This window comes from Triplophysa rosa, linkage group LG7 (assembly GCF_024868665.1).
Source record: "Triplophysa rosa linkage group LG7, Trosa_1v2, whole genome shotgun sequence".
In the NCBI taxonomy this organism is placed as follows: domain Eukaryota; kingdom Metazoa; phylum Chordata; class Actinopteri; order Cypriniformes; family Nemacheilidae; genus Triplophysa; species Triplophysa rosa.
Genome location: NC_079896.1, coordinates 5,205,773 through 5,229,598, shown reverse-complemented (window position 1 = coordinate 5,229,598; position 23,826 = coordinate 5,205,773). Strand labels below are relative to the sequence as shown.

Below are 23,826 nucleotides of genomic sequence, written 5' to 3'. Positions count from 1 at the left end.
AGCATCGCCGGGCAACGCAGAGGAATGCTTGAGTCAAGTCTCCTTTGTGCCACAGTCTGCCAGAATGCTATGACCTGGGAGTCAAAAACAAGCTGACTTCTTCTCAAGAGCTATAAGCTGCCTGCATTGTGAGAGCAACTATGAATATTCATTAGACATGCAGGGTTAATAAAAGACTTCAGCTTTAATTTTGGACAAACTTGACCGGAGATTTATGCACCAGGGCACTGAACAAAATAAAGAAGTTTAACTGACAGGAGAATCAGAACACTAGATGGCTAGATGAAATATCAGCCATTAAAAGCATTAAAAGCTACTTTTTTATTATTTATTTCAGTCTTTAACTTACAGACAAACCTACAAAAGTACAAAACACATTGCAAACCAAAAACATTAATTATTTGTTCAAAATTGACGATATGTTATTTCACAAAAATGAAACAAGTTAACCTTCCTTGAACTGAATATTTGTTTAATGCAATATACCTCACCAAACCCTTCGACTTTCTTAATTCTATATAAAATTCACCACCTTGGAATTATAAGGTTTATCTGCATTCTGAGCAGTTTTTGCATTCCATTTGACTTTAGATAGAACCAAAATGTACACAACATACAAAAACGTCACATAATGTACTGTATATACGTTTACAGAAAAATAATATGTGAATAACTCAATTTTGACAAAAATGTCAGATAGAAATTTGTAATTCCAAGGTGTATGGTGACGTAAAAAAGACACCATAATACACATGAAAAGCAGTGAGGTGACTAAACACACACACATAAAAGCAAAAACCAGACCCTTCATTCCAAAACCTTTACCAAGAGATGACTCAAGAAAGGAATATCTTCCGTCAGCTGGTCTAAGGAATGTGTTAACAGATAACTTCCAAGCAGAGTGCCAATATAAAAATATAACCAACCAAACAGAAAGAAAAGATACCGGCCCGAAACTACAACTAAACAAACTAGATACTATCATAAATAGACAATCCATGTTTTTCAAATTGAAATCTTACATGTTCAGACACAATCAAAATAATATCAACTCTCATAGTTAGGGGTTAATATTAATTGTGTAAGAAACTGTCAGAAAAGAAAACATTGTGGTCATCCTTTGTTACTTTAAATTAGGTTGCATAGCAAAAAAGGGGTGTGAACAAGTTGTCCCAAGAATAAGTTGTGTTTAGAGCATCTATAACTTTAACAACCTGACTGTTTGGTGTTTCTAGAGCAAAGGTCTCCACAATTATGAGTGATTATGAATTACGATGAATTACAATTATGAATTAAGAGTGAGAAGCAGGTTCCCTGCTCCAACCTTTCTGAAGAAACTGGAAGATTTGTGTATATTTGTGTGCGTACGTTAATGTTTCTACAAAGAAAAGCCTTGTTTATCTTGCCAGAGAACTTCTTGAAAAGTTGAGCATGCTTTTTAATTTTTGGAACAAGCTCTTGGCCACATAAAATGGATGATTAATGACTTTGCTCTGTTTGGTGTGCAAGCACAAGACACTTATGTTCAGAGGAACATTTGTCTTCAACAAATGAGGAGCTAGAGCCATTGAGATGCCCTCACAATGCAGAGGACCCTTTTCATTCACGGGCCATGTGCGACGCAGGAGGCTTGAATTATCTTCTCCACTCCCATCGACCCCCCTGCACCCTTCCACTCTGTTCCACCCAACCATCAATACAAAGCACTTCACGCCAGGAGGCTGGCCCTTTACTCTGAGGGTCACGGATCTGCAGTGAGACCACTGCTGCAGGTCATTCAACTCATCCACCCCTCGACACTCTCTCGTCACCCTCGTCCCCACCTCTCGTCAAAAACGCAAATACAGAGGCGGCCCTCCATTGTGGGTTCCGGTGAATCTGTCTGGCCCTCAAAGGCTTTGTTAACAGTGCCGGTCCTACACAAATCCTTTTACTAGAGTCGCTGTCGCGGGATGTGTGCCAGTGACATATGGCAAGTAGTTAACGCACTGTTAATGCAACTTTAACAAAACTAGTCATGCTTCTGAATCATAAAAGAGGCTAATATGTGTAGATTTAGTTTTGTATACAGATTTCTATTGGCATAAAATGTTCCCATCAAAATCTAAGCACTTCTGTTTCAAAACAATGGAACATGGATTGTTTGATCAGGTATCAGAACCGACAAACAATTTGTTGTGTGCACTATGTGTAACATTGTAGAAGTAATTGTAGTAGTAATCCATTCACAAACTTTGATGTCAAGTGTAACATGAGAGATAACAGCTTTCCGGTTATTGTGAATAAACCCTAAAGGGTGTAAATACAGAGACCACAAGGCCCTAAAGAAAAGTGGACCACCCTGTATCACCCAGATGTTTTTTATATAGTTTCAATATATAAACATCAGATGTCCAAAGTCTCAGTTTTACAGGAAATAGAAAAAACACTGTATTTTTAAATGATTCAATAATGTGTTTTAAAAGTTGACAAGCACATTTAAAAACATTTTATTGAATACAATCCAGTGACCAACATAAAGGATGACTAATAATAATAATTTAAATAATGAAAGTCACCAAATAGACTGTTGATCATTTACCTCTGTTAAATCACATTTATGAAAAAATAAGTCTTGAATAAATCTGATATAAGTGAAAAAACATGTCTTGAATAAATCGTCACCTTCAAATTTCTGATAAGGGTCTATATGACATTTTGGACAAAATTTTGTCCATTTCATATTCTGACAACTAATTTACATCATGTGATGTTTTTTTCTTTACATTGTGTACTTTTTTTAAAAAAATTTTTTAGAAAACAAAAAGGTTCTATCTCCAAAGTCAAATGGAATGCAAAAACTTTGAAGCTCAATATCTCAAAACTGGTGATGAAATATAAATCTCTGAGGTCATTTATTTTTAGTAAACATTAACAATGGGTGCCATCAAATATTTGGGACAACAATCTGTTGTATAGTTTCCCATTACATGAAATATTTGACCACAGTATGCTGAGATTGACCAAACATGTACTTCTGAGAGGCGTGAAATAAATACTTGTATCTTCTTTTCAACACTTGTTAATTGTATTCCACTTATATCTCGCCAGTTTGCTTCTACTTAAAAGCAGTTTCTTTGATCTGCTACTTGACTAACAGGGTTCATTCAGTTTCTTAATCTAGTAGTATTGAGTACTTAGGAGCAAGCAGGGCCTTAAATTAGTCAGCGCAGTGTTTAGAGGGATGATAAATGTAATGTGTGTTGGTGAAGAGCCCCATAAAGAGGATGGCACACATTCATATGCATGTGTTTGTATGCTCAGCTTGATTGGAATGCTGTCCTGGCGTAAGAACAAAGGAATTAAAGGAACAAAGCACTTAAATCCAAGGAAGACAAGTGTCAGGGTGGCAGTAGAAAGGGGGTGATGGAAAGAGCGTGGATGATTGAAAGAAGTGTGGGAGATCTTACACACAATAAGACCCCTGGTGCCTCAACCATTCCTATACTCCGAGCAGTCTTTAACACACTCACACACAAATCACACGTGGCCCCATTGGCTGCACGTTAAAAAGGTGACAGATGAGCTCCCTGATTTTTTCTTCATGGAACACATTCAAACTTGCTACAGCACAAACACTTGTCACACAAACAGGAACTTCTGTCACCTTGTTTACATTTTACATCACACTTTGACTTCAACTGGTGATCTAGCTGGGAGGCCAGTTTTAGTGTGGTCCCAGCTGTGAGTTTAAGTGTGAGCGTGTGTGTGTGCGTGAAGGTGCACATCTGTGTAAATTCTGTGTTTGGTGTAAATTGTTCATAAAATCTTACTTAAATGGTCGCATTAAACTGAATTCAAATGGTTTTATAAAAAAATCATGTTGTGCTTAATTTCATAATTGCAATTTTATTTAGTATATTTGTATTGTATTTTTTCATTATTTGGACATTACAGCGCAACTTAGAATTAGACAGAAGGCAATTAGTGTATCCATCAGATCCTAACATCAAATCTTGATTTTCTTTATAAGTTCATAATATGTTTTAAGGTATACATACGCATTCAAAAAAATGTACTTTTATAGTCGTGGAATTTTTGTGAGGTCTCCGTAATGGTTATACACTAAATATGGGCAGATAACATACGGCAAAACCTAAAGGGATAGTTCACCTTCAAAATGAAAATTCTGTCATTATTTACACGCCCTCTTGTCATTTCAAACCTGTTTGACTTTCTGTCTTCTGCAAAACACAAAAGAAGATTTTTTGAAAAAGGCTGGTAACCAAAAACCGTTGGTCGCCATTGACTTGCATTGGTTTTGCGTCCATACAATAAAAGTCAATGGCCACCAACGGTTTTTGGTTACCAACATTTTTCAGAATATCTTCTTTTGTGTTTTGCAGAAGAAAGCAAACCACACAGGTTTAAAATGACAACAGAGCGAGTAAATGATGACAGAAGTTTCTTTTTAAAGGTGAACTATTCCTTTAAATCCAGACCAGATCTTCAGAACAAGACATATTTATTGAGGTCTCAAAACCAAGATCCAAGGAACTCGATGCTTTTCATGGTAGCAGAACTAAAATGAACCGCTTTCATAGCTGGACCTTATAAAGTTGATTTTAGTCGCCATACAAGTAATTGAACATGATATTATGTATTTTATTCTTATAGGGTTAATAGTTGCAAGAAGAGACATGGTGTGCTGTCTAAAATAGGTTCTGAAAGTTTCACAACCAGACTGAAAGGGTGATTTTACATGTTTCCTGAGGTCAGTGGTTCTTTTGAATTTACTTTGCCTAGCACTTGCTCTCTCTCTCTCTCTCTCTCTCTCTCTCTCTCTCTCTCTCTGTAAAGAAAAACAGGAATGTGTTGTAAAGAAGAGAAACACACATGTAGGCCTACACATTGATAACACATTGATGAAAACTCATTGCTCAAGCTATTGTGAAATATGCAGTGCAATAGGGTCCATGTCTTAAATGTGGGGTTGTGACATGTTTTTTTTTGACAAATTTCAAATAAGCTACCTGTTTCATTATAGTATAAAAGTAGATCATAATCTGACAACCAGTAAATTTTATTAAAGGCCACATTTGAAACAGATTCCAAACCTATTGGCAACTATTGCCCCCCTCTGGGCACCGACCTGTATAACACAGTAATTTTACATTGTATGTATTTAAAAAAACGTTTTAATCTCAAAACAAATTCGAATTTCTCATTTTAACACGCAGTGCATTACTCCAAATTCAGCACTAATAGTTTTTGAATAAGCAGATAACATGCTTTCTAAACACGGACTTTAAACCGGTACCATCAAGCAATTTAATTGTTTGTTTGAACATCGCCCGCTCATTTCTAAATTACCCCTGTCTGAATAGTTTACACCAATAACGTATCTGCACTGAATAACTGATTATTTTAAAGTTTGCCAGGCACCAAGACACAGTGCTATAAATATAATGTCTTATCTTTATAAATGTAAATATATTTTTTAAATACATACGTATGTAAACCACAAGATTAACCCGCCCAGTGATCACGTGACCATCTCCTGGAAGCGTTTGTTTGTAGTCCACGCTGCTCGTGCAGTCACCGTTCTGTCCTGAGGTGATCTAGGTATGTCCACACCGTCTCTTCGTTTTCATTTTTGTCAGTATGCATTTGTCATTCCGGGACAGCTTTCATATGTACGCTTAAGATGTGATATCGTTACGTGATGGGATTTTATTTGTCTAGAATATTATAGCAGGTGCTGTCAAGTTCCTGTTCGTCTACTTTGCTCACTCACGTCAGCCTGTAGTAACGTTAGTTGTCTAAAGTACATTCACCTTAATAAACGTAAAACGTGATCAGAAACTTTCACTTTTACTTTTGTATAGCAAAATAGATACAATATAGTCCTACTCTGCAGTATGTGTCAGAATAAACTGGCAAAAATATTAAACCCGAAATATTTAATCATAATAACTTCATATGCAATTTTGTTAAGACAACCCAAACCTCAGTAAGCAATGTATTTTATAAACACTGATAAATTTGTATTATATGTAAATATATATATATATATATATACTACCTGAATGTTTGGCCATTTGTAACACCCAATTAAGTAAACAGTGCTTGCTCTGTCCAAGCATAATGGTTGTGTGTGTTCAGTCATTTTTTGCCTTCTCGCATAACATAAGACATGTTCTGTTTAACTGTTTTCTTTGAAATTTATTTAGACGATTGCAAAAACATCAACCTTTAAAAACTTGCACTAAATTCATAAAGTTAGTCAAATCAGTGTTTTATAAATTAAAGTTTCATGACGTTTAGTATTATGAATTTACATAGACGGGGTTGTATATACAAGTTTTATACTAGGGAGCCCAGATTCTTTATTTGTCTGGAAGTAACGTGGCATGTTACACGTTTTGATGAGGATATCTGTGGTGTTATTTTACAACCTAAAACAATACCACAAATATCTTCCTCTTTGGATGACAGGATTACAGTGAGGTTTTTGGAATATCTCAAAATTCATCTTGTTGGACCGGGGTTGTGTAACCTTTGCTATCTTTTTCTATTCTTTTTACCGTAAATGTGCTCTGTTTGTTTTGTGGCTCTTGGCGTAACCTTGATTTTGACAGTAAACCGTATGGTTCAGGTATGACAGTTGCGTATGCTACACTGTTTTTTTATTATACACATTACACACACAATAGATATTTGGCCTTCTTATGCCTCATAGTAAAACAATGACATCACATTCTGAATGTATGCAGAGCGAACGTTCAGCGGAATACAATTCAGGATCTAACTTTTTAGATAAGAAAAGGATGTTCACGGACCGTTGAACATTATAAAGGAACCATGACTTGTAGACATGACTCATTACTACTGAACTTAGTGTGTTTTTGTACTGAGAAATCACCAACTGATGTTGCAACTGTTTATATGTTAGACAGCAACGTTACCTGCTATATATATTTTTTTTATTATACTGATTTATTTGTGTTTAGTATTTACTGCATTACATGCTTGATGTTACTAATTAACATTATTTAACATTTTAATGTTTTTTTAAATAGCAAGAACAGTCTGTAAACTAAATTCTGCAGCTTGATCTTCATTTTTCTTTAGAGTTGAAATTTGTGATTCTGTTTAAATATGACTTGTATTTTTAAGTCTCATTGCTGACCCCTGAGTTTTTTTTGTAAGTTTAGAGGTTTGTTATCATCAGGCAACTATTTGCATAAGGTTAACGTTATACAAAGTTACTGAACAAGCCAATGAAGTTATTATCAGTCCAATAAAACTAATATATACTTATAATTGTATATTTTATATATACAGACGTGCTCAAATTTATTGGTACCCTTACAGCTCATTGAAATAATGCTTCATTCCTCCTGAAGAGTGATGAAATTAAAAGCTATTGTATCATGTATAAATTCATGCCTTTGGTATGTCATAGAATAAAGCAAAGAAGCTGTGGAAAGAGATGAATTGTTGCTTATTCTAGAAAGAAATTCTAAAATGGCCTGTACACATTTGTTGATACCCCTTAGAAAAGATAATACATAATTGGATTATAATGATATTTCAAACTAATTAGTTTCTTTAATTAGTATCACACATGTATCCAATCTTGTAATCAGTCATTCAGCCTATTTAAACGGAGAAAAGTAGTCACTGTGCTGTTTGGTATCTTTGTGTGCACCACACTGAACATGGACCAGAGAAAGCAAAGGATAGAGGTGTCTAAGGAGCTCAGAAAGAAAATAATAGACAAGCATGGTAAAGGTAAAGGCTACAAGACCATCACCAAGCAGCTCAATGTTCCTGTGACAACAGTTGCAAATATTATTAAGTTTAAGGTCCATGGAATTGTAGCCAACCTCCCTGGCCGCGGCGGCAAGAGGAAAATCCACCCCAGATTAAACAGAAGGATAGTGCGAATGGTAGAAAAAGAACCAAGGATAACTGCCAAAGAGATACAAGCTGAACTCCAAGGTGAAGGTACGTCAGTTTCTGATCGCAGCATCCCTCGCTTTTTGAGCGAAAGTGGGCTCCATGCAGACCCAGGAGGACTCCACTTTTGAAAGAAAAACATTAAAAAGCCAGACTGGTATTTGCTAAAATTCATATTGACAAGCCACAATCCTTCTGAGTGAATGTCCTCTGGACAGATGAGTCAAAACTGGAACATTTTGGGAAGTCACATCAGCTCTATGTTCACAGACGAAAAAATCAAGCTTTCAAAGAAGTGAACACCATACCTACAGTGAAACATGGAGGAGGCTCGGTTATGTTTTGGGGCTGCTATGCTGCATCTGGCACAAGGTGCCTTGAATCTGTGCAGGGCACAATGAAATCTCAAGAATATCAAGGCATTCTGGAGCGAGTCATTGGTCCTCCAACAGGATAATGACCCAAAACACACAGCTAAAATCACCCAAGAATGGATAAGAACAAAACATTGGACTATTCTGGAGTGGCCTTCTATGAGTCCTGATCTGAATCCTATCGAAAATCTAAGGAAAGAGCTGAAACTTGCAGTCTGGAGAAGGCACCCATCAAACCCGAGACAGCTGGAGCAGTTTGCTCAGGAAGAGTGGGCCAAACTACCTGTTAACAGGTGCAGAAGTCTCATTGAGAGCTACAGAAAACGTTTGCTTGCAGTGATTGCCTCTAAAGGTTGTGCAACAAATATTAGGTTAGGGGTCCCATTATTTTTGTTCAGACATTTTCATTTGTTTTATTATTTACAATATTATGTTGAAGAAAAAATCAGAAGCAAGTCTGATTTCTATTAAATATGGAATAAACAATGGTGGATGCCAATTACTTTAGTCAGTTTCAAGTTATTTCAGAGAAAATTGTGCATTGTTCGTTTTTTAGGGGGAGGGGTACTAACAAATTTGAGCACATCTGTATATATATGTATATTTTTTACTCATAATAGTTTGATTAAAAACCATATAATAGTTTCATGAAAGTAATTGAGATCTGTTTTAAACACAAAAATGTTTTTATTTTTAAAGGGTCAGTGCTTGGCATTACAATGCTGAGAATGAAACTGGAACTGCTGCTACTGGCCGTCATCTATTGCCAGAGAGGTCACACAGATATTGCTGAGCCAAAGCAAAGTCTTGGTCATGTGGCTGTGGTCATCGTGGGTGCAACTGGTGACTTGGCCAGGAAGTACCTGTGGCAAGGCTTCTTCCAGCTCTACACAGACCAGGTGGGCAAAGGACACACCTTTTCATTTTACGGCGGGGGCCTTTTGCCCGATGAGAAGGCCACTCCTCTGCTGTTTGGGATCTTAAAGGAGCTGGCTTGCCCTCCGGAGCTCTCCGCAGAGCGCTGCGCGTTGGTCAAAGAGCAGTTCCTGCACCTCGCTCAGTATCGCCAACTGAACACCTCCGAGGACTATGAGAAGCTCAGCCAGCACATCAGACAGCAGATGGAGCAGGAGGGGATGGTGGAGGCAGGTAGGCTCTTCTACTTGTCCGTCCCAGCTTTCACATATGCAGACATTGCAGAAAAGATCAATAACACCTGTCGCCCTGCACCGGATGCTTGGCTGAGGGTGGTGCTGGAGAAGCCGTTTGGGCATGACACTGGTAGCGCCCAATTTCTTGCCAAACAACTTTCAGACAAGCTAAAAGAAGAGGAGATGTACAAGATCGATCACTATTTAGGAAAGCAGGTACAGTGTGATTTTATAAACACATTATAGATTTTTTTCTTGAGCTTTGTAAAATAATAAATGCTGTATTTTTGTGTCTCAAAGGTTGTCTCTAAAGTGTTGTCATTTAGGAAAGAGAATAAAAAACTTCTTGACCCTATCTGGAACAACCACCATATTGAGAGAATAGAAATTGTATTAAAGGAAACACTGGATGCAAAAGGTACTGCAAGTTAATTTTTAATATAAAGTATTAAATCACCATATAGCTTTTCTTTTTGTATTTTATGTTGACATTGAAAGAATTCGACCGTTGTCATATATTCACAGGTCGAATTCAGTTTTACGACCAATATGGTGTCATCAGGGATGTGCTCCAGAACCACCTCACAGAAGTCATGACCCTGATGTTAATGAACCTTCCCGCAAACCAGTCCAACAGTGCCGAGATACTTCAAAACAAACTTCAGTTCTTGGCTTCCCTTCAAAACATAGATAAAAGCAATGCAGTCATAGGCCAGTATCAAGCGTACAATGGAGAAGTTCAAGAGGAGCTCAATAAAACGAAGGATTACTACAGTGTTACCCCCACATTCGCCGGTGAGCAGAAGTTTTTCATTCCTAATTTTTAAAGGAATTGTTCTGTTTAGGTTTAGTATCCTTTTTTCTGTGGAACACAAAATAGAAATGTTTAAAACATTTTTACACAACTCTTGCCATATAGCAACAATTCTTGGACAAGAAAAAAACGTAATCCACCATAAACATCATATGCACGATATTCCTTATTCACCTTAAAATAATTGCCTTTTGTGTACCACAATACGTTTTTCGATAATGTTTTTGGTAAATTTACGTTTTTTACTTGTTTTTGATGGCTGTAATTATGTTGACAGGTGTGGTCATTCATGTCAACAGTGCAAAGTATGATGGCATCCCCATATTCATGACGTCTGGCAAGGCGCTTGACGAACGGGTTGCATACGCTCGTGTAATTTTCAAGAGTGACACATTTTGCGTCCAGGATCCCACAGATATCCAATGCAAAGCCAAGCAGATCATATTTTATCTAGGTCACGGAAACCTTCAGTACCCTGCAATTCTTGTGAGCAAGAACCTGTTCAAACCAGACCTAGCGAGCCATGACTGGAAAGAGGTCACAGAAAACAAAGATGTAAATGTGCTGGGGTTACCACTCCATGATTATTACATCCAGACACCGGTTGCGCTCAGAGAACCTTATTGCGAGCTGATCTCACAGGTCGTCATTGGACGCAAGGACAGCTTTATTAGTACAGAGGGACTACTTGCTTCCTGGGATTTCTGGACTCCCCTCCTCCACAGCCTGGCTCATGTCTTTCCACGTCTGTACCCCGGTGGTGTGGCCAACAGCAACCTGCTGAACTTTCAACTGCGCGGACGCCAGGTGTCCTTCAGCCAGGAGGCCGTGGTCAACATCATCAAGCCGGGCGCGGAAGAGAACTTCCAGGTGATGCAAGGCAAGTACAGAAGTTCTGAAATGGTGTCAGCCTGGGCGCAGGAACTGGTGGAGCGGCTGGCATCTGATCTTTTGATGGCTGCTGAGGAGGCCATTCGACAGGACGGACAGTTTCATCTAGCGTTGTCTGGCGGCTCCAGCCCGGTGGCTTTACTCCGCACACTCGCCCTGGACCTCTACACCTTTCCATGGAGCGACACTCACATATGGCAAGTGGACGAGCGTTGCATCCCACACACAGACTCCGGCTCTAACTTCCGTTCCCTTCACGATCTACTGCTTCACCATATCCGCATACCCTACTTTAATCTCCATCCCATGCCGGTGCAGCTAAACCAACGGTCCTGCGTGGAGGAAGATGGTGGTCCCAAACTATACCAGCAGGAAATCAAGCAGTTCATCAACGCCTCCAGTTTCCACTACGTCCTGCTTGGCGTGGGCCATGACGGCCATACCGCATCGCTGTTCCAAGACACCAAATTGGACAGCGATGACGAACGATTGGTAACTCTTACGGAAAGTCCGATTAAACCTCACCAAAGGATGAGCCTCACATTCACAGCCATCAATAAGGCTCGGAGGGTAGGTGTTTTGGTTATGGGAAAAGGTAAACATGAACTTGTCAGTCAGCTCAGCCGTATTAAAGGCGAATCGCCCAAGTATCCCATAACCAAAGTGCAGCCAAAGAATGGCACTCTTACATGGTACATAGACTATGATGCACTGTTAGGGTAGATACATATCAGTATCAATAAAGCCACCTATCAAGGCCTCTAGTTAAAATTAAATGCTGTATTGAGGATCATACCATTTCTTAAGTGTGATGAATGAATTGGAGTGCATGTGTTATTTTAGTGCCGTGACTGCAAACCTTTAATTTTACTGTGATTATGAATGATTGTGCATTTCAAATCTGAATCTCAGGAACATCTGTAGCCTAGAGTAATAAAAGTGTTTTCGATTAAAATTTTATATTTTTATATAATGTTGCTATTCACAAAAATCTGACCATTAATAATTCAACAAACAGTAATGATACAAGAATGCATTCCAAATTAAGCACTTGTTTACAAAAAACATTTAGACCAAATAGTGATCCATACATTCATGTCCAGAAATCCTATTACCTATGATGTCATACTGTCAATTTCAGTGTACATTTTTCTACTGTTATCTTGATAAAGTCATTCCAAAACTACCTTGTTGAATGAGAGTGCATTTGTTTCAAATTATTTATAATAGCTTAAAACAATTTATAGATGTTAACCAAATGGCATAATGGCTTACATTGGTTTTATATCTAAACATGCACCGCTATGACTATATTTTCACAAGCATATCGTCGCCTTCCTTTTGAAACCTCATATGTCCAAATTTTGTCACAAAATGAAAAAATAACTACTTTTTAAATGATTACAAAGTTGAAAAGCACTCTTTGATACTTTTTATCGGTTCGATATTTGCAAAACCCAGCGACAAACAAAGTGACTAATAATGACTTGCGGTAAAAAAATTAAATCACAAAATATGGAGATACGAGGTTTCAGAAGGACAGCAGCGATGTGTTAAATTTTATACGTTTTATGAGACGCTGCAGGAGTTCTGTTTAAACAGCTGGGCAGTATTGTCGGATAGTAACCCATTTTGAAAAAGGTGTACTGAATAATAGCATTATATTACACAAGGATGGTTTGATGTTTAAAAAAAATGCATGGATTTTATAGTCATACATTAAAATCCTTGTGTTTCATGTCGGATTTAACTGTGCCTTGTTTTCCTTACAGCAAATTATATCTGAATAATATAAATTAATATTTAACAATTGAATGATGGTGTGTATTTAAACTAAATATTTGCCTTGCTGACAGGTTGAACACATTTCTAAACTGACACTGGATCAAGGTCTGGCTGTTCCATTTAAAGTAACTTGTCATGATGCCTATGTTGAATACATGATTTTACATTTAATTTCCCATCATGAATATAAGCCAGAAACACACAAAAAAACACCACATATCTCTGATTTCAAGTATTTTCCAGAGTTCACACAATGGCTGATTAAATTTCACTTAAGTAAACAAGATTCTGCCTGCATAGTTCTTCTCGCTTGTAGCTATGTTAGTATTATTAAAAGGGTGTGCACTGAATGGACTCCATCTGCGACTAGCCGCTGTCTACAACACGTAAAACCATTTAAATAATAGATGCACCTGTATTCAGTGTCAGCAGAATGCCATACAGACAGACTGACTCATATTCCACCCCGGAGGCAAGTATCCTATAACCAATGAGGAAATAATCTGTGGATCAGGAAAATACCTCCTCTGATCAGAAAGAAAGCTGGGGAAAAGAACAATGGTTATGTTTTCCATTTGTTTTCTTAAACTCTTGACTTTATTGAATTACTAAACTGAGAATATAATTTTACCTGTTGAGAGTATGCAAGCCCAAGAGACCACCAAAGAAAATATATACAATTCTGGGGTGGTGTTCGCCTGACAAAAATCAAAGGAGATTGGAGATTAAAATCAGATGTATAAATCGGATATTCGGTTTAAAATGAAAATAAGCATATTCAGAAAACCACATTTATTAAGATTATTATAAAGCACACTTACACATTGAGGTGCAGTCAGGGTAAGAATGGCCGTACAGAGGCCGCAGGTAAATGAGAACAAACCGAATGAGTGATACGCCACCCTGATAATCTTGGGAACTGGATCTGTGAGGGTGAGAGCTACGGCCAAACCTTTCATTAAGAGAGAGGGTTGATAATGTGCCATTAAAATAGAATATAGAGAAAAATATTATTAAAAAGTACTGATAATCAAAGACTACCTGTTGCTATGAAGGAGAACACAATGAAGACTACTAAATTGTTTAACAGTGGCTTTTCACAATAGCGTGAAGACTTTGCCCTGTGAACACATTTCAGAAAATTAGACAAACCCTGATAAACATGCATACGCAACTACGATATATGTCAAAGGTCGGATTGGAATACAAGAATAATATCATATCAACTTTGCATAGACACATTTGCACTTGCCTGCACAAGACGTAAAACTGTGGTGCCAGGAAAAGCACCACAAAGATGAAAAGAACGATCTGACTGCCAGAGAGACACAATGTTAACATTTTTTATATCTGTGCAATTTTCCTATCAACAGAGCAATTAAGATTAAATAGTAGGCTATGTGGCATACTGTTTAACTGCAGACAGACAGACAGACAGACAGTTTTGTTGTCTTACAATTTCAACCTCTGGTCTCTTGGAAGCCACCTGCTGGTCTGAAATGCTGCATGAAGTAAGAAGTGATGAAACATGGTCCTCCTGCTTTCCTCCCAGATGACTCTGTACTGTACTTACAGTAGATGTCGCTGTGACATACAACTACAAACTTATACACATCACTGGAAAATTGCTGTGGTGATGAACATTAAAGAGAGGCACACTGACAGTACTTACCAGAAGGTCTCTTGCCTGTATGTCTGACGACAAGCAAGGCAAACAGAGAAGATTTGCTGGGTTTGTGAAAAGGCGTCATCTAGTGGTTAGACTGAGCTTGACTAGACAGGGCATTACATACAGAAAACCTCAGAGTAGCATAAAGTATAATACAGAACACAGAGAGTTAGAGTCTGGGATAAATAGATAAAGTGACTGGTAAAGCTGTTTATTATTTATGTCAACCATAACTTACCATAATAAAATGTAATGAATGATTTTGCATCCCGGTTAAAGAAAATATAACACTTTTATGTTCAATATGTTTTTTTTTTCACTTCAGAAGACATGAACCCCCTGGAATCCTGTGCATGACTTTTATGGATGGATGGGTGCGCTTTTTAGAGCGCCATTACAACAATATGAAGAGCCCAGATATTGTTTTTAAAATTACTCAGATTTTGTTAGACGATAAGGAAGAAAGGAAGATGGCATGAGGGTGAGTAAATTATGAATTAAATTAGATGTTTGGGTAAATTATTCTTTGTACCATATCAGAACTCTTAACCAGTAACAAAATATTGGGAGGTGGGGGGAACATCACTGTCAATTTCTACATCCTGCTGAGGAGAATTTCTTGGACAAATGGCTGTCCGAGTCACTCCATTTTGAGGGAAATGTCTAGCATTCTTATTTTTAAAGAAAATGCGAAAATACACCAGCCATTTGTCACTCCGCTGTTCCACATTTGTTCTTTAAATCTACAAAAAATTAAATTATGGTTGTGAATGAAAAGAAATTATTGCAAACTATAAGTGATCTCTGACATTGTTAAATGCTTGCCAAACTATTAACTCCAAAGCAACATGTGCCTTTGAGTTGCATTGTTCTCGTCTGGTTCCCAAGAGACATGTGCAATAAGTGTGCAAAAGTTTTGTTCCGCCCCGGAGAACAGCCCCTCTGAACATGCCTTTAAAATAGCCTTTGTGTTCTAGGGAATCACCTCTGACCCATATTACTACACACAGATCCACTGAAATACGACACATCACATCTGTTTCTTTCATTTCCACATATATAAAGTTAAATACGAGGTTCTTGGTTCAATCAGAAACTAGAACCGTGTGAAAGTGACACTTCTGGATAAACCTTGAGTATGCCTATGAACTACAGGGGAACCTGGGACATGGTGGACAATGAAAACTTGGAAGGTTACATGGTGGCTCTTGGTGAGTATTTACCAGCAAAAAATTTGTTTTGCTTAAAATGTACAACAGTACATTAAATAAACCGTATATAAATAGTAGTGATATTTCCATGTTTTTATTTTGCTTATTATTTTAATAATGTCAGATGAAATTGTGGTGTGTGCATATTGACCAAGAATGTGGATTTCATCTGAAACTTGGAAATACAGGAATTGATTTCGCCACACGAAAGATAGCGGGCATGCTCAAGCCACAGAAGATCATTGAGCAAGATGGAGACTCTTTCAATATTAAAACTTTAACAGCCTTCCGAAACTACTCATGTTCTTTCAAAATCGGCGAAGAATTTGAGGAGGTCACCAAAGGACTGGATAACAGAAAATGCCAGGTTAACCCATACACAACAACATACAATAAAACCACAGCATGGCAATGAAAGGTTGTGCGGTCAGAGTCTAGAAGAGCAGTTTTTGTGCCAGAATCGAGAAATACCTATCTGTTTTTTTTTTGACAGACAACAGTCAACTGGGATAACGACAAACTTGTGTGTGTGCAGAAAGGTGAAAAAAAGAGCCGAGGTTGGACGCACTGGATAGACGGAGATAATCTTTACCTTGTAAGTCAAATGTAGGCCCAATGACATAGGAATAAAAAAATGCATGCAATGTAGTTAAGATATAAAATGTTTAACCACCATTCTCTTCAACTTTTTTCTTAAGGAGCTTAAATGTGAAGACCAGACCTGCAAACAAACATACAAAAGAAGTGCTTGATTCTTAACTATTATGTTGAGTGAGTTAGTCTTAATGATTCAGTGATGTAACATATCATAAATGGCATTTTAAACATTTCTTTTGATGATTTTTATATGACAACGTTCCTCAAAAGGTTTCATGAATGTCAAGATGCATTGCTGTTTGTGGAAATGTTGCTCCAACAAATGATTTACTATTATATAACTGTTACATAATAATCTATAAAAAATAAAGCACATTCTGCAGCATATATTTTTTTCTTTTGAATGTATGTTTGTATAGACACAGCTTGTCTGGGTAGAAAAATGCTATTGGACTGCAATTTCCCAGTAAAAATGTACAGGTCAATACACACGTTGACCCTTGTCAAAATGGAATCTGGCATTAAATAACTGTATTCCACAAATGAAAGTGTAAAACTGTCTAAAACAGCAAAAAAATGTAATGGTAGCAAAAATAGCAAAATAATTTATTGATGAACTGTATATAATGGTAAACAAATATAATTATAAATTCATGCTAAGCAAATACACCCTACCCCAAGAACTGTTCAGAATTGCGGTTGAAAACGTTTGACACTTGCCTATATGACACTTTATCAATATTTTAAAATAATTATATGCAGATATATAATAACTGCAGAAAATAAATGCACATGGTAAAGCAAATAGAATTTGAATTTAATGTTTGAATTTGAGCCAAACAAATGTCCTTAAAAGTGAACAGATGCAAATCACACCAGTAAATCGGTCATTCTAAGGTCACTTCCGCTCCACACCAGTAGGGGGCGTTGATGCGAAAAGACAGTCAGAAGCATTACAACGCGAGTAAACCATATTTCGCGGAATTTTCAATTTCAAGTAAATAAAAACGTGAAGTTGAACTAAGTTCGACTCATTTATCTAATGAAGATGGATGACAATGACGCACAAAAGCAGGTAAAATGACCAACTAATGTGTAATGTCTACATGATTAAATACACTGTATTTTGACATATTTGAACATCGCAGCAGTCACACGGTAATTGTTTTTGCTCTTTTAGAGGCTTAAAGCTGCTATTCATTACACAGTCGGCTATCACTGTCAACACATTGCCTCAGACTGCGAGAAACAAATCACCAAACAAACCATAGCAGCTATAGCTGAGACTGCATTCAGACAATGTGGTGAGACTTTCTCTTTCATGTTGTAATTGAGTTAAATAAAAACGATTAAATATGATAATTACTTTAGTCATGTTTCTTACCTCTAACGTTAGACATATTTGCCAAGGACCTGGAAGCTTTCGCGAGGTAAATGTTTACCCTTCTCATATCGTACGCGTTTTAAAACGAACCAAAAACAAATGAATTGTTTTACTTTTGTAGTGAAATGTAGTAAATAAAATGTAACGTAAATGTTTGTTGGGTTTATACAGGCATGCTAAACGACACACGGTTACAGTAGATGATGTGAAGCTCACGGCTAGGAGAACCACAGCATTGGTAGGATCACCTCAAATATATTTGACATTTTGACGCCTGCAGTGGTTTTACTTTTTTCAAATCTGCTTTTCTAAATATATTTACAGTTCTAGAAACTTAGTTGTGCCCTTTATCTTCACAGGCCGACTACATTCAGCAGAAAAGCGAAGAATTGGCTTTGAACAACCAAGAACTGAAGGAGAAGAGAAAGAAGACTGCTGCAAAGAGGAAGAGCAAAGACATGGAACCCGAGGAAGACAATGAAGTTGAAGACTAATGGAAAAGGACCAAAATATATACAGGCATCATTAACATTTACAGATTCGGCTGGTAAATGTGCGAATCAACCAACTTTACATCAGAGTGAAATATTTGAATAATTACTCAAACAAACAAGTGTTTGGTTGCGTTTTATTGTAATAAAGAATCCTGAAAGCATACGTGTTCAATAGGAAGCTTTCTAATAAAACAATGTAGATATTGTAAAAAATTTAATACTTTGACCTGAAAATGACTTTGTCTCAATGTCATTGCTACTGTATTGAAACCAGATCAAATCCAATTGCATCTCAGTTAACATTTAGGTGGATTTAAGTGGGACAAAAAGCAATTTTCTCATTAAACTTAAGCATGTACTTAGAAAGCAACTCATGTTAAGGGACCTATAAATTCTGCCACATTACACCATGTCCATTACCAGAGGTTTTATTGCTGTAATGGGGTACCACAGCATCCTCCATCTTCTTCCATCCCCAAACGGACTTCCCGCCTGGGGTTCAGTTGCGGCCATCCATATTCCAGGCCCCTAAACGTGTGAATTCAATTAGATTTTTAATCTTTACTCTCAAATATCATGTGACAAACCAGCATGAGAAAACAAAGCAATCTATTCAAATTAGTTTTATTGAAGCACTCCCTTCATTTGACAAGTCATATAAAATGCCTTTGAAAACACTGAGCAACATTATCTAGAGGACTTCCACAGACATCCACAGCACTCAACATACAGGTCACACTTGCATCATCACTCACGTTTCCCCCCTCAGTGTCCACTGAAGATGTCATCCACATCAAAGTTCACACTTACAGGTCAAGTTACAAGGAAATAAAGCACACACACCGTACGGCATTCAGATGGGATTATAGAAGCAAGACAAAAATATGCATCATCACAACATTCAACTATTTAAGCACAAAAGTCAGTATACTAGAGGAGAAAAGCAAAATAGGGGACCTAGGAAGACAAAATAAATCCTTGAGGTACATGTGAACTAAATGTCCGACGTTTTGGGCTCAATTAATGGGACTCTGGGAAGATTCAGCAGCTCTCATTCACACGCTCACCAACGCAGTCACAATTCGGCTCTTTCATTGCATTCGCAAGTTTATTGCGTTCGTGCGCTCCACACTTTTTCTCTCTCTTCGCTCACTCGCAGACTTCTCACTCTTCGCCATCACCAATCGCACTCAAGGGTTGTTTAAAAAACGTCACTTTCTGCGCAGTTCTTGTCATAAAAAGTGGATTTTAAAAAAGTGGACACCCACCGTGTCATAGAGCCGTGCGATGAAAGCATACAGACATGGGGAGGAAGGTGAGATAGTGACCTCAGCCACACTGTGCTGCCATAGAGGGCGCTCTTCCCAGGCAAACCTCACAGATGTCAACTGCAGAAGAGATTTTGATGAAGGCTTGTTTTTAAGTAGTTCCATACAACTAGACTGAAATCAAGTTCAACGGAAATATTTTTCAACCAGATTCTTTCAAATGCAAGTTCCTTTCTTTCAACAAAACGATAAATGTCCTTTAATGACGATGCAATTCCACATGCATTTTTTTTGCTATATCACATGCATTATAAGAATCCAGTTGAAATGTTTCAGTTGCATCAACCAAGACAATACAACATTGGGGAAAACATAACACCAAAGATGATACACATTAGAGTAACACTCTGGTTAACATCTCACTCCAAACACTAAATAGCATTCAATGTACAAAACATTCGATTTTTTTTGTCTCCAAACTCCCTTTTCACCTATCCCCGCTCCCAAACAAACGTGACGAGATAAGTCTCTTGGTAAAATACTTACCAGACACACTAGAAATAACAACACTTCAAAACCGAAAACGAAACACAACTTACATACCCCACCCCGACGACTTTGACTCCATACTAGAACCAAAGCTTGAGTTAAACCCACTACCAGGGGTGCCCGAGTTAGACCCGGAGCCCCAACCGAGAGCGGCAGAGCTGCTGCTGTAGTTGCTGTTTCCCGAGCTGTATGATTGGGTTTGGTCCCGAGCGGTGCTCGTGCCACTCGTGCTGGTGCCGGGCGCTGCAGACTGATTCTGCTGAGCTAACATTCCCATCATGCCCCAGCTGCTCTGCAGGGCTGCCTGGGCGGCAGCCATCATGGCCGGGTTAAGGTTGAAATTTCCAAAATTCCCCATACTGCTGGAGCTAGCCCCCATGGCGCTACGGTTTCCTGCAAAACCCTGAGCCCCGAACCCGTTCCCGAAGCGCCCTGCCCGCTCCATCATCTGCCTAGTGTTGTTGTGTTTTGGCTCTGCGTTAGAGATGTGGACGCTGACTCCTTTGATGATCAGATCCTCTCCGCACAGTGACGCAGCGACCTAGAAGATTTCAAAATGTTGTGTTGTTTCAAACAACTTGAAACCAATTAAATTTTTTTCAAGATCAATGTACAGACAATAGCGACTTACTTGGTCATCTGCAAAGGTGACGAAAGCAAACGCTCTGAAGGGTTTGGGAATGAAGACATCTGTGACCTCCCCATATTGCATGAAGAACTGACGAAGCTCATCGGCCGTCATGTCCTCCGTGCAACGCCCTACAAACACCTTCCTGCTCCTCATTGGCTCATCAGGACCTTGCTGTTAAAGGTCAGAGAAAGATTATGAGATCATCATCTCACAACATAAGAATCTTACATTCACTTCATAACCGCTAATTAATAGTACATGACACCAATTTGTTAAATACTGGCTGTAGCATTGTGGTTAATTTGTTTCTTTTCATGCTAGACTTTAGTGTAAGTGTATGTAAAAAGAAAACAAAAACATCAGCCACTAACCTTTGAGTTTGGCAGTTTGCAGTCACACCACCTGCCATCAATCATGTGCCGCTGTGACATCACCTTAGTCTGAGTCTCCCACTCTGTAAACCTTACAAATCCAAATCCTTTCGAATTTCCAGTCTTCACATCCCGTTTAACCTGCTCACACAAAATCATGTATATATACAGACTATGTTATGAGCATTAAACAGTAATTATGGGCTTTTCTAGGGATTTCTGCGTTCACCAAAACACAGAAGGCTGTCGAAAACTGTAGTTTTACCTGCACCATGATGACCTCCCCAAACGTACTAAAGTAGTCCTTTAAATCTTGCTCTGAAGTTTTCCAAGGCAAACCCAACACGATCAGATCTGACGTTTTCTGGTCACCTCTCTTGATCTTTGTAGCAGATGAAGCATCGATCTCATCCATCTTCCTCTTATTATCTGGTAGTATGGTTTCTTGAATAGACAAGTTGAGAAAAGTGTTGAACATGCACACAACAACAAAACAGTGTGGCACAGTGAAGACAAAGGGAAACAAAAAAATGGCAAGCTAGTCGACTTGATTCAAAATTGTATTTGTCACACACACACACACACACACACACACACACACACACACACACACACACACACACACACGAGTTATTCAAATATACAACAGATGTAAATCTTGATGAAATGCAAATGTGGTCAACTCTGCACATTGTGCAACATGTTATACAAGATACAAATTAAAATGTAAGACAAAGATTTAACTCAAGGCTGAAGAATTGACAACGAGAAGAATAAAATATAAATTGTGCAATATATAAATGAATGAGAAGCCTCAAATAAGGTGATTTTAGTCATTTCAGATGTAGATTTTCATAATATTATTATATAAAAGGGCCGTTTGTATTTCACTCGCAATGCATTGTGGGATTGACCCATAAACAACAGACCCTGAGAAAAATTCTAATATAGGTATTGATCTACTACTACTTACAGCAAATGTAAACAAACATTCAAGAACGTTTTTTTACAAACTGTGTCCAACGGTAATGTCACGTGATACTGTAAACCAAGCACTTGGTCATAGTAGATTAGTTCAGTAATGTAGTCTGCACTGCACACTAAACTGAGAAGCACTGTCAAATGCATGACGTACAGCATCACATGATAATACGTTTTATTCATTGAGATATTGAGGTACTAGTGTTTATTATATAGTCTACCTTTAGGATAATTGACCACGTAGACCAAGTTTCCCCAGCCGTTCTCGGGGGCGTGCAGAATTCCGTCCACGAGACGCACTCCCCTCATGCACTGAGAAACGGGGCTCCGGTAGCGTAGGCCGCACGCTCCTGGAAACTGAGCGGCCACCGTGGACAGCAACACCGTGCCGTCGTCCTCCGACGGTATCTCCATCGGTTCCTCGTTCTCCTCCTCCGCTACGCGAATGTACATCTCTGCCATCTCTTCTCAATCGAGCTGCTCGCGAGTACAAGAAACGTAACGTGAGCCGTCGACCGTGCGCGAGACCCACAACGAACGATTATTGCTTAGCAACGGCTAAATATGACCTTAATCGACCATTAAATGGCCAAAATAAAGCAAGGATTAATATTAGGCTCTATACAGTAGTGAAAATTAGCAAAGAACGTTACCAATAAACGACTGCTCGGATCCAAATAGTCCTTTGTTAACGTCACCAGCAGCAGCAGCTTTTCTCTTTCCGAAAATAAAATGTGGCTCCCGGGATGAATGAGCCAGTTAATAAACCTCTAAGTGGATAACTATATCGCTCTTTCGTTTTAGTTTCATATGCGCTGATCAAAATAAACCAATTCCGATTTCTGTAAGCAACAATAAGACGAACATATTTTGTTTATACAACTCATGCAACACTGTTTTTGTATCAAGATGGCAATACCTCAGTCATGAAGGAAATACGTCATTGTTTGGAAGAGCTCAATATTTCATCTACGGGGGTGGAGCGAAGCAAAACAAACATCTTAGATAAACTAACATTTTTTTGCTCCTTATATAATCTCATATAACTCAATGAAATAAACTATTATTTACTAAACAAAACAGTTGCCATAAAGAAGGGTTTGTCATCTGTATAATATAGACACTTCCTGTGAAAGAAAAATCACCATTCCCTGTGTGTTAAGGTTAGTGCGCTGTTCAACCACATATAGCTCCCTCTGGTGGTGATCATGAGTACATGCAATGTACAGTGAGTGCTACGGCGTTGTAATAAATAGGTTTGTCTTCTGCACTAAAACGTACCTTTACATAAACACTACAACATTGTTGTTTTTAATCTGTGTATAGTTAAAAAGGCATTTTGTTACATTTACAATAGGAACGCACACATTGTAACCAGTTATAGTTATTTATATTACATCTCAATCTAAGACATTTTCCAGACATATTTATCTAATTCAATCACATTTACATTTATGCATTTGAAAAGACTTTTTAGTCCAAAGCGAATCAAGCAATCTATTCATTTTGTAATCGATGTGTTTATTGGGTATTGAACCCATAAGCTTTACAGAATGCTCTATCATATGGAGCTGCAGGAATTTCTTGTGTGTGAAGTTTTGCTGTAAAATTGTCGTCTCTGAATTTTGGCATTGATGCTTAATAAAAATCTGTATCTTTCTCTATAAGTCATGCTTGAAAAGTTAAAAGGTTATCTAACTTTCATTCTGCAC

The 23,826-nt window shown here is 38.0% G+C and overlaps 5 protein-coding genes across 6 annotated transcripts; 3 read left to right on the top strand and 2 right to left on the bottom strand.

Annotated features, from left to right (window-relative positions):
* Nucleotides 1–5,527: 5,527 nt before the first annotated feature.
* On the top strand, nucleotides 5,528–12,958 carry h6pd (hexose-6-phosphate dehydrogenase (glucose 1-dehydrogenase)). Its single transcript, XM_057337876.1, has 5 exons — nucleotides 5,528–5,604; nucleotides 9,018–9,685; nucleotides 9,770–9,887; nucleotides 9,995–10,264; nucleotides 10,561–12,958. The coding sequence occupies exons 2-5, from the start codon at nucleotides 9,038–9,040 to the stop codon at nucleotides 11,895–11,897; spliced, it is 2,373 nt and encodes a 790-aa protein (XP_057193859.1). The 5' UTR covers nucleotides 5,528–5,604; nucleotides 9,018–9,037; the 3' UTR covers nucleotides 11,898–12,958.
* Nucleotides 9,537–15,461, bottom strand: LOC130556668 (uncharacterized). The gene is made up of 7 exons (XM_057337880.1): nucleotides 14,416–15,461; nucleotides 14,212–14,274; nucleotides 14,001–14,080; nucleotides 13,781–13,911; nucleotides 13,591–13,657; nucleotides 13,373–13,502; nucleotides 9,537–9,637 (listed from the first exon to the last, which is right to left on the bottom strand). Exons 1-6 carry the CDS (start codon nucleotides 14,487–14,489, stop codon nucleotides 13,441–13,443), a joined length of 477 nt encoding a protein of 158 aa, XP_057193863.1. The 5' UTR covers nucleotides 14,490–15,461; the 3' UTR covers nucleotides 9,537–9,637; nucleotides 13,373–13,440.
* A 141-nt stretch (nucleotides 15,462–15,602) lies between these two features.
* On the top strand, nucleotides 15,603–16,854 carry rbp7b (retinol binding protein 7b, cellular). The gene is made up of 4 exons (XM_057337881.1): nucleotides 15,603–15,839; nucleotides 16,028–16,206; nucleotides 16,333–16,434; nucleotides 16,538–16,854. Exons 1-4 carry the CDS (start codon nucleotides 15,767–15,769, stop codon nucleotides 16,589–16,591), a joined length of 408 nt encoding a protein of 135 aa, XP_057193864.1. The 5' UTR covers nucleotides 15,603–15,766; the 3' UTR covers nucleotides 16,592–16,854.
* A 155-nt stretch (nucleotides 16,855–17,009) lies between these two features.
* On the top strand, nucleotides 17,010–18,842 carry cenps (centromere protein S). The gene is made up of 5 exons (XM_057337882.1): nucleotides 17,010–17,511; nucleotides 17,617–17,740; nucleotides 17,833–17,866; nucleotides 17,992–18,058; nucleotides 18,180–18,842. Exons 1-5 carry the CDS (start codon nucleotides 17,479–17,481, stop codon nucleotides 18,312–18,314), a joined length of 393 nt encoding a protein of 130 aa, XP_057193865.1. The 5' UTR covers nucleotides 17,010–17,478; the 3' UTR covers nucleotides 18,315–18,842.
* A 1,219-nt stretch (nucleotides 18,843–20,061) lies between these two features.
* On the bottom strand, nucleotides 20,062–23,032 carry tardbpb (TAR DNA binding protein b). 2 transcript variants are annotated; one of them, XM_057337877.1, is made up of 6 exons: nucleotides 22,768–23,032; nucleotides 22,336–22,591; nucleotides 21,399–21,577; nucleotides 21,134–21,274; nucleotides 20,763–20,933; nucleotides 20,062–20,672 (listed from the first exon to the last, which is right to left on the bottom strand). In XM_057337877.1, exons 2-6 carry the CDS (start codon nucleotides 22,574–22,576, stop codon nucleotides 20,178–20,180), a joined length of 1,227 nt encoding a protein of 408 aa, XP_057193860.1. In that variant the 5' UTR covers nucleotides 22,577–22,591; nucleotides 22,768–23,032; the 3' UTR covers nucleotides 20,062–20,177. The 2 variants fall into 2 exon arrangements, with proteins under 2 accessions (XP_057193860.1, XP_057193862.1); XM_057337879.1 differs by having other exon boundaries at nucleotides 22,336–23,032.
* Nucleotides 23,033–23,826: the final 794 nt, after the last annotated feature.